This window comes from Euwallacea fornicatus, chromosome 31, assembly GCF_040115645.1.
Source record: "Euwallacea fornicatus isolate EFF26 chromosome 31, ASM4011564v1, whole genome shotgun sequence".
NCBI lineage: Eukaryota > Metazoa > Arthropoda > Insecta > Coleoptera > Curculionidae > Euwallacea > Euwallacea fornicatus.
The window spans coordinates 999,214-1,011,799 of NC_089571.1; the positions used below are offsets into that span (position 1 = coordinate 999,214).

Below are 12,586 nucleotides of genomic sequence, written 5' to 3' on the forward strand. Positions count from 1 at the left end.
GCCGCAAGTAACGCCCTCCATTAGAAATTGCAAAAGGTATCTTACTCGTCACCTAAAACAAGAAAATTTTGCAAATTTTCAAATATCTAAACTGGATATTTTCAAAATAATTGCAAAAAAAGTGAATGAAAATCTCAATTTTCAACACCCTGTGTATATCCGAAACTACGAACTTTCGGGTAAGGCGGACTTCCCCCAATCGTCATCATTTGCCATGTAGTATCTCGAGCTTTTGGTTGCCGCATCGTTAATGAATCACCCTGTATTTTTATAATACTTTCTTTTTATTGCAATTTGCAGTACTAAAATTATATATAAAATATACTAATAGTTCAACATAAAACACATTGCACATGCTCACTGACTGCTCATGTTCCGCCATGTCGTAAGCTCATGATTTATAGTTCTAGGAAGAGAAAGAAAAAGCACTCAACTCCTCCGTAATAGAGTATAACCTATTGGTCTTAGTCTTAGTGGATTTTTGGAAACTCCAAGACCTTTTGGCTTATTACTACAACCAACACCCCTGATAATTGTAATCGGGCCAATGGCTCGGATAATCGTTGTGCAAGAAAAGACAGCAACGACTTTCCGGACAAAGCCGGCCACGTCTCTTCATTGTTCACCCTATGTAATAATATGCTAATGTAGATATAATGTATGAGTATCTATCAACATTACACATGCATAAACCTCTATTTATTTGTAAAAATGTATTTCATAATGGAGAGGCATTTCTTAACTAAACATGGATATAAAGGGTGATAGTTACAAAAAACCCAGAGGGCATTAAAATATTAAAGGCCCTTCGTGGATAAACAGATTTAATATTTAATCTTCTACTGCCAGTTTCCTTTAATGATAACCCGTAGCCGTTCCACGTCGCCTTCTAAAACCAAATTAATGGCGTAGCTTATATCATGTATAGGGTGAGTCGCGCACCCCGTTCACTAGGAAATTTTTAACTTTCCATTATCGTAGACCAATGATGTTTGGGATCTACCATTTAGAAACCGAGCACTTTCCAAAAAGACGTCATTTCCGGTTACACCGGAAGTAGCTACCAACTTCGCTATGTTAAAAGGAACCCCTTAATTTTTTGTCGTTCACGAATTTCTTATTAAATTTTAAAATTTCAAATATTAAGCGTCTTACGTCTAAAATTTACCTTTTCCGAGTTATACCGAGGAAATATGAAAAATTTAACAGCTGAAAAATCGTATGGAAATCGGTACTAGGCGCTAATAGGTGCGATTTTTGGAATTCATGTTTTGTGGCTCCAAGAGGACTTAACTAGTTAAATTTCGACGTATTTGAAAAAGAGTCTCTACAACCCCCGAAAATACCTCCGAAGATTCATGGCTCCAAATCTCAATGGCTTGCCTATTTCAAACGGAACGTCCTGTCCTGAATCAATCCAGGAAATCTTAATAATATTTGATAAAGAAGTAAATTTTAATTTTTTTGAAAACACTTTAAAGTATAATTTGCAAAATCTAAAGACGTCAAAACGTAGCTTATTAGGTTCCCTTCGAGCCCCGCAACGCCGACCCCAAAATTGGCATCGCCTAGCGTGTAGTTCCGGTTTCCATGGAATCTTGCCGTTCTGAAAATTTTCAAATTTTCCCGTTTAAATTGGAAACGGCAAATTTTAGACATCAGACAGTTTATACAGGGTGAGTCGGGAGGATCGTGCCAAACTTCAGGAGCGTGTTGTACATGAAAAATAAATGTAAAAAAACTCAAATGTTGTTACCCGATTTTCGTTTGTTTACAAGTTATAGCGTAAATAAAATAAAAAGATAAAATTTTAAAAAATTATAAATTTCATGAGAAATTTCATAAATGAATGTTTGGATATCATAGTAAATGTTCAAAAATATTGTCATTAACTTCTAAACATTTTCGGCTTCGTCTATGAAGAGCATTCGTTGCGCTCCTGATTGCTTCATGTCTTTCTTTAATAGCAGCTGCAGCATTTCTAATGCGTTGAATTAGTGCATCTTGAGTGTCCACTTTTACTCTGTACACTTCAGTTTTAAACCAACCCCACAAACAATAGTCTAGTGGTGTCAGATCTGGAGATCTTGGAAGCCAACTAATAGGGCCACCACCGCCAATCCAACGTCCAGGAAACGTTTCGTCTAAATGTTGCTTAACCTTTAAGTTTTAATTTTATTTACGCTATAACTTGTAAACAAACGAAAATCGGATAACAACATTTGAATTTTTTTACATTTATTTTTCATGTACAACACGCTCCTGAAGTTTGGCACGATCCTCCCGACTCACCCTGTATAAAGTGGCTTTGAAATTTAACGAGAAATCCGAAAATGACACAAAAATTAAGAGGTTCGATTGAAAATAAGAAAATTAGTAAATCTCTCCAGGACAGGAAAGGGAACAGGAAGTGCCCTTATTTTCAAAATATCCCAATCGGATTTAAAAGGGCCGATGCTATCCCAAGGCTAAATTTCATTGGGCTGCGCTAGTACGAGGCCAAAAGTTTTTTAATGAACGGATTGCGTGGCCGACCCTGTATATTGGGATTGGATGGCTAAGTCACCTCCCTATCTGACTCTAGGTAAATTTGGACATGTTGTGATTCTCAGAGGACAATTGAGCTATATTACTTATACAGGGTACCTCAGAATAATAAAGACAACAGGATGATACTAATTTCTGAAATTAAATTAGGACCATTTGGCTGAACTGTCTATCATGATGCGAAATTACTGTTTTTTCGCAGTGGATAAAAACTTTTGTTTAAAGTGAATGTAAAAAATGCGCTTCTCTGAAACAATTTCGACACACCTTGAGCCCTTTTAACGAAGCTCGGTACACTAGTCCACGTTGAAGAATGCGATAATAGTACGGTACTATCAAAACCCCCCTGTCGACTGGGTATGCTAAAAAATATTTAAAAATTATTAAATTTAGTGGTACCTTTGTCACGAGAACGAATTTTTCTCTTTCTCTTCTCTTGGCTTATAAGTTATATTTTTCTAAACTGTCTTCACCTCTTCTTTTAATCTTTATATTTCATTTTAGAGAAATTCAAATTTTTATATATTTGAATTGAATTGTCTTCTTTTTTAGGAGTTTTCACTCAATTTATTTGGCAATTTAATTTTCCCTTGCGTACATGTGGAACGTATACAGGGTGTCCAACGAATATGAGTCACTATCCGTATCTTGGAAACTATGAAGCAGTTGAAACTTGGGCATCACACTAAAGTGGAGGTGATCTATTGATTAAAAATATTTTCATGAAAATACCACTTCCGGTTATACCGGAAACGATGTCAACTCGCTAATTTTAAATGGAACACCCTGTATATTATGACAAATTTCGATTCTGTGGAACATTATGAATACTTTTCGTATATAGTGTTCTATCTATTCGTCAACGTTGACAAGGTGCTAATTTTGATAAAAATGCTACAAGGTGTCTCAAAAATATAAAAAACTAAACGCGTTTTTTAATTCAACTTCAAAGAAAGGTTTCCTTAACTGTAAAAATGAAGCAGGTTCGGACTTTGCTGAAGCACAATTGGTGGTATCCTGATGTCTATGCTACTCAGGGACACCCTGTATGTTACATGACTATAAAACTTATTTATTGTTTCCGGCAAACTAAGATGTAAATAAACAATTTCGGTCCATTTATGCGTAAATTTAGATAATTTCACATAAATATTGAATGGTCGAATTATGATATTCTCTGGATGAACTTTCGTGCTGCAGCTTCCGGGATGATTTTCTGAAAAAAACAATTAAATTATTCCCATTTCATGTAATATCTACGAAATATCCTACAATGTGTCGACGGTGAGGATGTACGTATAACATGGAGATATCGTAAACAGTATAGACACGCATCTGATGGAGTGAGGACGGGGATTCACAATCTACAGAATAATCACATGGCGGAATGTATATTTTTTATATTTATATTTATTATATATACATTTTATACTATTTCCCGGATAGTGTATAGCTGGGATAGCGTAAGCTATAATCTGGAAGCAATAAAAAAAATATCTACTGTGGATTATCATATTTTTTCTATTTCTTTACCAGGCGATCGCAATAACGTTGGAATTAATTATATCAGAAAATCAACAATTAAAGGTATATAAACGCTGTGTAATGAACCTTGATACTGTTATGTAAGATTATGAATAATAGTATATACTACACCAAGGTCGTAAGTACGTTGTTGTGACTCGAACGTCAAGTTTGAATACCGAAACGTGTATTGCTGTGGGATGTAAGAAGTGAAACTCATAAGTATTTCATTCAAAAGCCCTTGTAATTTTTCTCATGGATCAAAGAATCATATCACTCTCAAATACGTTCAGAGATATCATTCAGTGCTCCGAAATGATACTTTTCTTTATACAACCGTGCGAACATCATCAATGTAAATGTAACAGTGTGTGTTATATTTTTCATTTTTGGGTTCGTGAAATATTGAAAAAAACTTCTAATGTAAACCAACCTACGCCACTGATTTTGTCGGAAATGCTGTTCCCGACAAAATTAATTTCGTTCAAATAGAGCGAGGTATTTCCTAAACACATGATTATTGGCAAATTTTTGAAAATACCCTGTATTTTTTTTTATTCTTCAAAAACGAAAATCCGCCAAATTTGTTCCAAGACATCGTCTAAAATTACTAAATGAAATTACAACAGCTCTGAAGTAATCTTTCGCCTGGATGTGTAATCAACTACTACACTAACTTCGGCGCACATATGCACATACAGGGTGTCGGGAAATTAGAGGTGAACATTTCAGGGGGTGACTGTACGTCACAAAATAGACAGGAAACCTCCTATAAACATAGGTCGGCAAATGGACCCTAAGGGAGCTAGGTCCTTTGAACAAGTGAACCCTAAAAATTGTTTTTATCGATATATTCGAAATGGTTTGAGATGAAGTCGTGAAATTTTGACTATTAACTCAGTTTTCATGGTAAATTAGAAAATTCAAACGAAATTTAAAAACCTTTTTTTTGAAGTGTGTTAAACAGGGCCGGCTTAGGGTATTTTGGGCCCTAACTTTTTTGCTTGTAACTTTTCTTACATTTTGACTACATGCATTGAAGAAGCATGGTTTTCTAAGTTAAAAAGGTGCTTTTCGGCGACTTCGAAATAAGGCCCCGTTCTCGAGTAATATGGATTTTAAATAGTACATGCAAAGTGTCACGAAACGCCAAAATAATAATTTATTAATGCATTATACCTAATTGTACAAATTATTATTGTTATTTATCATTGCTATTATTATTATTTACTTTAACGAAAATTAAAATTTACATTACAGTTTAGCAATGAGATAATTGTTTAATGAAAATTTATCTGAAAGATGGATAGGACGTGGGCGATTTGTATCGTGGACTCCCAGAGGCCCAGATTTAAATCCCATGGACTTTTTCTTTTGGGGACCACTTAAAACTCTAGTTTACAAAACACCCGTGAATAACGTAGAAGAGCTTAGGCGGAGAATTATTGACAACTGCCAGTTAATTAGACAGAAGGCGGAGTTATATCCTAAAATTCGTTAGAACTTAAAAAAAAATTATATATATGTATATAATGTTTATATATAAGTATTTAGTTACTTTAAAAATTTATATTCAACCCTAGAACGAGAGCATTTTGAGATGTTTTTATAAAATTGACTGTTCGTTAAAGTAAATAATAATAATACTTTATACAATTATATATAATGCATTAATAAACTGTTATTTTGACGTTACGTAACACTTTACATCTGCTATTTAAAATCCATATTACTCGAGAACGGGGCCTTACTTCGAAGTCGCCAAAAAGCACCTTTTTAACTTAGAAAACCATGCTTTTTCAATTCATTTAGTCAAAATGTAAGAAAAGTCACAAGCGAAAAAGTTAGAGCTGAAAATACTCTAAGCCAGCCCTGTTTAACACACTTCTAAAAAATATTTTTATATTTCGTCTGAATTTTCTAATTTACCATGAAAACTGAGTTAACAGTCAAAATTTCACGACTTCATCTCAAACCGTTTCGAATATATCGATAAAAAATCATCTTTAGGGTTCATTTTTTAAAAGGGCCTAGCTCCCTTAGGGCACATTTGCCGACCTATGTTTATAGGAGGTTTTCTGCCTATTTTTTCCGTACAGTCACAGGAAATATTTACCTGTAATTCCCGGACACCCTGTATATCACCATCATGAATGTCAAACGACGAGAAGCTTCTCGTACTTACCTGTCCTAACTCAGCTACAAATGCCAATAAGGATTTCTTTGGTGGCCTGCAAACTTTCCTGTCCATTTCTTGGCAACATAAATTTGGAAAACAATCCACAGGCGTTTGACAGATTTTAGGGTGTAGGTCCAAATGCGCAGGCGGTGGTGCGGTGCACTGCATGTAAGTTGTCACAGTTTTTAAAGCTGCAAAATTGAATACTATACCGGGTAAGCCATAATTAGGTACGAAATGTTTAAGGACTCATTTCTTGACTCAAAACATTTACATAAGTTTCTACAAATGCCCTTTTTTAATTACGTCCGTTTAAACTCATTTACTCTGAGTTCCTTCATTTTTTTTTTAAGTTTGAAGCTATTGAAAAACGACCGTTTTTAGTACATTTTAGCACCATAAGAGAGTATTTGATAATAATAGATAACAAGATTTCTAGGAGGGCCTTCCATTTTGGGAACATAAAAGTTGTGAAAAGCAGTGCCCAATTTCATCATTGGTTAACACATATGCATATTTGATGTTTGTGAAGTGTGATACACTGATAAAGTATATAGGGATTTTCTGCAATATGTTGAGTCGAGGAATCGATCCTGATAAATTTCAAAACTAATTATGACTCGCCCTGTATACAGAGGGAAGCACTCCAAATGCGGCGTTAGCTTGATAGAAATCTGTTTGATATACAGGGTGTCTGTAAAAGTTCTTTACAAAATCCTACCACATATTCCTGGGGTGACAACATGATGATTTAACTTAATTTGTCTAATCCAAAAATGGACGGTTTCGAAATACAGGGTGTCAAAGCTAAGATTACAAAATCGAAAAAAAATATTTACTTCATTGGTGATGCTGCTATCTACACAAAATGTCGTATCGGGGGGGTTTTAGGGGTGAGAAATCAGAATCTGTTTACATTTTCGATGCACAATGCGGAGGGCGTTGTCAGCGCTCGATGAATCCTTTTTAAAAGGGCATAACTTTTTTATTACCCGGTATGAAATTATTTATGACTAAATTTGTGTTTCCCTACGTGTTTTAAGAAGAAAAGGTCTCTTGGTAGAAATCTTTACAAGCATTTTTCTTGAGATATTTAATTCTGAAAGTTTGCCGCATCTCTAGTGCAGTAACTATTTGTACAATTGAATATCTAGTAAAGTACTTGAAAATGCAATTTTAACTAATAAATCGTGTACTTCTTAAGTAATTGTATCTTTTTCTTTAACTGTTCGCTCTTATTAAATGTTCGAAGTGATCTTCACACAGATGGATCGGTAGAGGAAATGACACGCCGGTAATCTGGCCACCACGCTCCCCCGATTTAACTCCACTTGATTATTTTTTATGGGGGACTCTAAAGTCCATGGTATACTCAACGCCCGTAAATAACGAAAAGGATTTGTGGAGACGAGGTGAAAATTCAGTGGATATTTCAAGAAACGACAGGGAACTGATGGCGAGGGTCCATTTTAACTTTTTCTGTGGAATTAATCTTTATAGGGGTGTTAACGGAGGTCACTCCCCTTTACCCACTTTAATAAAAAATAAAAAATATAGTAAATAAGGACCTTTGACCTTGTACCTAAGGAACAAAGCATTTTTCCTAAAATCGTCCAAGGACAAAAAATTCTTAAAATTACTCAGAGGATAACTCCCTAAATTTTTGCCTGATATTTAGGAAACACTCTGTACGAGACTAATGAAGATGAATTTTAAACTTAATAAGAATCCTACAGGGTGTCCTAAAAAAGCGGGATGTCATGAAATGTAATTTTTTAATGAGACCATTTGCACTTTTTTTACATAATAGAATCCTTTGTTAATTTGAGACATTTATAGTGCCCCATAAAAAAATTATATTGCAGTTAGCTTAAGTTAGATTTTTATGATTATATGATAGATTCTCATATAATACCACGTTAACAGGCACGTATATTTATTTAGTCAAAAATACGTACAGGGTGTTCAAAATTACAAATTGAATTTTCACCTATTCAGCTTCAACTTTTTTGAGTTTTTCAAATAGAATGGTATGTTTTTTTGACGTAGGACGAAAGAAAATGCATTTTTCTTTATTTTGATATGAAATTGTGTATATTTATCGTAAATGCCAATGGAATTATAAATTATTTCGGAAAAACCTACATTCACGGGTGTTCCTAAGTGTTAAGCATATGTTGCCATATATTGCCAAGTTTTGACAGCTCATTGACGGTTTTCTGCTTCTTCGAAATTTGTTTATTTTAAAACTGACCACCGAAACGAAGTATACTCAACAAAAACTTCTTAGTACGATTTATGTAACTAATTCATGTGAAAGAAATTGTTTATTAACATATCTGCACAACGATTCCTAATTAAGCAAACGATTTCCCAATAGAGGACTCCTAATGTAACTCCCTAATGTAAAGAGCCTAGAAAATTCTAAAGGAGCCTTTTGAACGGATAGAACGTGTTAATTCTGAAAAGAAAAATCGAAAGAAGACGGTTTGTGTAGGAGAAAATGAACTGGACATCGCTTTATCAATAGTAGAAAACCGCATCATTAGCATAAGAGAAATTAGTCAAGAGATCAATGAGCAGTCAAAACTTAAAGTTAACAAACATCGAAGTGTGGCATTACAATTAATTAATAATTCCATTAACCCTCAATGATAAATGCGACATTATTTTATACCAAAATGAAGAAAATTGAAGTTGAAAAGGTAATAATTAAAGTTGATATTGTGAACACCCTGTGTATTTTTTTGGGCTAAATGATTATTCGTGCCCGTTAAGGTGATGTTACATGAAACTCCATTCTAAAATTATCAAAATCTAATTTAAGCTAATTGTGATGTTAATTTTTTTATGAAGCACTGCAAAATCCTAAAATTTCTTTTACAACGTCATGACTTCAAGCCACAGCACTTAGGGCAACCAGATTCTACGGAACTCACTAGGACTCTCAAAAGAAGGTTCCATCACGTGAAAAAATGCAAGTAAAAAGCAATTTTAAAAGTAACACCCTATGACGCCCCGTTTTTTTTGGAACACCCTGTAGGGTGGTCACTAATTTTAAAATTATCCTTCATTGACTTAACGTACATCCCCGTAATTGAATTTTTTCTGAAACCACAAATGAACTCACGACTGGCTGAGGGGCTGTGAAACGAACACCCTGTATTATGTTTCTATCTAACCAATTACTCTACGAATGCTCACATATGACGAAAACAATATCAGAAAGATATACAGTACCGGACAAAAGTTTAGAAACTTTTTTATTTTTTGTAGTTCATTCGAGTATGTCTGTTCAGGGATCCCTCGTGTGCATAAAATTTTTGTTTATGATGTAAAGAAATCTTCTATTTATTTTTTTATTGTACATAAGTTTCTGAATTTGTTTAAAGGGCAAAAATAATTTTTTGCTGGGATAGAAGTTAAGAAACTTTGTGTTTATCATCAGTTATTGCAAAGTTTTGCGCAAGTTGTGAGGGAATTGTTATTATTCTATTAACATGGGTAAGGCCAAGTGTATATCTCGGGATTTGAAACAAAAAATTATCAAATTACATGAAAGTGGTGAAAAACAAGTTCGTATTCCAAAAAGTCTCAAAATTTTCAAAAGTGTCATCTCAAAGATTATATCTGCTCGTCGTGATGGTAATAAAAGTCCTGTAACAGCGAAAAGTACAGGACAACCACGAAAAATTTTCGCTGCAGTTGATAAAGCCATTAAAAAATCTCAGAAAAAGATCCTCGTAAAACGTCGCCTATGTACTGTTGGTTTATATGGAAGGGCTGCTATTAAACAAACCCTTCTATCAAAAAAGAATATCAAGGATCGTCTTCGTTTTGCTCGGGAGCACGTGGAGTGGACATGTGAAAATGGCGCACTGTCCTTTAGAGTGAGGAAAGCTAATTTTGAATATTTGAATCGGATGAGAGGCACTACTTAAGACGACCAAAAGGCAAAAGATACGACGTAAAGTAGCAAGTACCGACGGTGAAACATGGCGGTGGCAGTATTATGTTCTGGGGGTACTTTAGTCTTGTCTGGTCTGGTACTGGATCGATTTTTGAGGTCAAAGGAAGAATGGACAAACTCCAATATCGGGACATCTTGGAGAATCAAATGTTGTCTTTCGCGGAATATGAAATACCTCTTCGTTGTAGATTCCAACAACATAATGACCCCATGCATACTTCGAAGCTTATCAAAAATTGGTTATCAACAAAGAAGGTGGATTTAATTGACTGGTCGTCAAAATCACCAGATTTAGATCCTATTGAGCACTTGTGGGAAGCACTAAAGCGTCGTATTCGATTGAAAAATATTCGAAATAGAGCTGAATTTCTTGACGCCATGGACCAATGGAAAAACATTCCTGAAGAAATGTGTACCAAACTTGTAGATTCGATGTCCAGAAGTTTCAAAACTTTTGTCCGTTCCAAAAATAAAATGTTCTTCTAACTATTCCTTTATATGTTAAATTTAATAATTAAGTACATCAAGCAATCAATCTTCTGCGAGGTTCCCATTGTATATCAAAGGTATCACAATGACTCGCCACTTGTTTCGACAAATTGAAAAATGAAAAAGTTTCTAAACTCTTGTCCTTCACTGTATGTAACACATCTCGCAAACTATTCAAAATGAAAGAACCTGGTGGAGATTTGTTTAAAAACACATACAAGAAGCAGCTTTTATCTTACTTAATCGACCTTGTAACAGTCACCGTTCTGGCGGTGCCAAGAGATCGGTCCATCTAAATGTTGTACAAATAGGTTTCACGACGACGCATAATTCAGTAAAGTTGATTCAGGAAATTTCGAAATTCTCACTAAGACTCGAAAACTACTACCGACAAACTTAAAACTAGCGATCGGTACTTTACTTCTCTGACGGGTACCATATAGAGTGTTTAGTTTTAAGACTTAATAAGAAGTGCACGTTATGCCCTTTTGGCTGCAAATTCTTTGAAGACAAATAATTAACCGAGAAAATACCAATCGAGTAATATCTTTCGTAATAATTAATCAACTTACCTGAAGAAATATCCATTCTCTCTTGACCTTTACCTTCAAATATGAGAAGCACAGCACAACCGAGTAACAACCAGCACTTATATTTTATTATCCGCATGATAAATGAAATACTAATTCTTTGGCATTGCAGGCGAAAAACCAATCTCTAGATATTCTATATTATGTATGTCGCTGTACTACTGATTCCAGTTTTGAATTCAGGCAGGTATGCTTTCGAGCCAAGAATTAAAAAGTACCCCCCGTTATCAAGAATTCGACGGTGCCATTGCATAATGCACATATGAATATGTGCAGATGTTGTATATTAGATACATAGGTGTGTGGTTCGATATGGGCATATATTGTTACGGCAATGTACATTACGAGGCATTTTTGGTGTAATAAATGCACTAATGATGTCTAATTGCGCAATTTTTTTCACCGAAGTATAATTTTCAAAGAATTGAACGAGAGATCTTTGTTATTGATCGAAAATTAGTCTTCAAAGTAAGCACTGTATAAACAAATTCATTATTAATGTTTGACTCTCGCAAAATTTTGGGGGCATTGTAGGATATAGTGATGACTCTCCTCATATCATCTCGAAATGCTCAGTGGTAAATAGAGGTCGTGAATCACGTGAGCGTGAGGAATTAACTGCTCAGTTGTGATGGATTTTAACGTATTTATTTTAACAAGTAACGAAGATAACAACCAAGACAGTGATAACAAAAATCCCCGAGGGATATCAAGTGCGCCCGTTTTGATCACTTGCCAAGGGTGTTCTGCCTCTTGCAGTATATCACCATTGCCTGTCTCCCTGATCCTTAGTCATCTGCACCCCATGTGCAGCACAGATGTTTCCTAGCCGTTGTCCACTTGTAAAAGATACACGCGGACCCATGTGTCTCCTTTCCAACAAAGGGTATTCCTTCCCTTGGCCGTGATTTACAACGGGAGATGGGCAATGATTTTCAACATGCAAGAAGTCCGAACAGGCATAAATGCGTATTCATGTTTCATTTATCATAAACTTAGTCTCAATGCTTTCATTGAACAAGTACGTACAAACGAAAATAAGTTTTCCACTTCATTAAGGATGTTTCCAAAGTTGTTTGTTTTATTTTGATTTTGCAGCTCGATTTCCCTATAATGCTGCTACAAAAAATAAACTCCACCTTGTTCTACTCTTTAATGAATTTTGGTCATTTCAGGCATTAAAAGTGACCGCATTTTGCGGCTCTGAAGTGTGCTACGAGGTCAAAAAACACTTGCTAGATACCCCGGGAGGAATAGTTCCTCTTAAGCATCTTATTGCCGTTTGTC

General features: G+C 35.0%; 1 protein-coding gene across 1 annotated transcript; it reads right to left on the reverse strand.

Moving 5' to 3' along the window:
* Positions 1-265: 265 nt before the first annotated feature.
* Positions 266-11,540, reverse strand: LOC136348055 (uncharacterized). The gene is made up of 3 exons (XM_066298587.1): positions 11,282-11,540; positions 6,257-6,441; positions 266-3,763 (listed from the first exon to the last, which is right to left on the reverse strand). The coding sequence occupies exons 1-3, from the start codon at positions 11,376-11,378 to the stop codon at positions 3,713-3,715; spliced, it is 333 nt and encodes a 110-aa protein (XP_066154684.1). The 5' UTR covers positions 11,379-11,540; the 3' UTR covers positions 266-3,712.
* Positions 11,541-12,586: the final 1,046 nt, after the last annotated feature.

What these genes read in the sequence shown, in the direction of transcription:
- LOC136348055 (XM_066298587.1), bottom strand. Translation starts at nt 11,378, where the DNA reads ATGCGGATAATAAAATATAAGTGCTGGTTGTTACTCGGTTGTGCTGTG. An exon ending in GAGAATGGATATTTCTTCAG is followed by an intron (nt 6,442 to 11,281) that starts GTAAGTTGATTA and finishes TCAATTTTGCAG; the next exon opens with CTTTAAAAACTGTGACAACT. An exon ending in TTGTAGCTGAGTTAGGACAG is followed by an intron (nt 3,764 to 6,256) that starts GTAAGTACGAGA and finishes TGTTTTTTTCAG; the next exon opens with AAAATCATCCCGGAAGCTGC.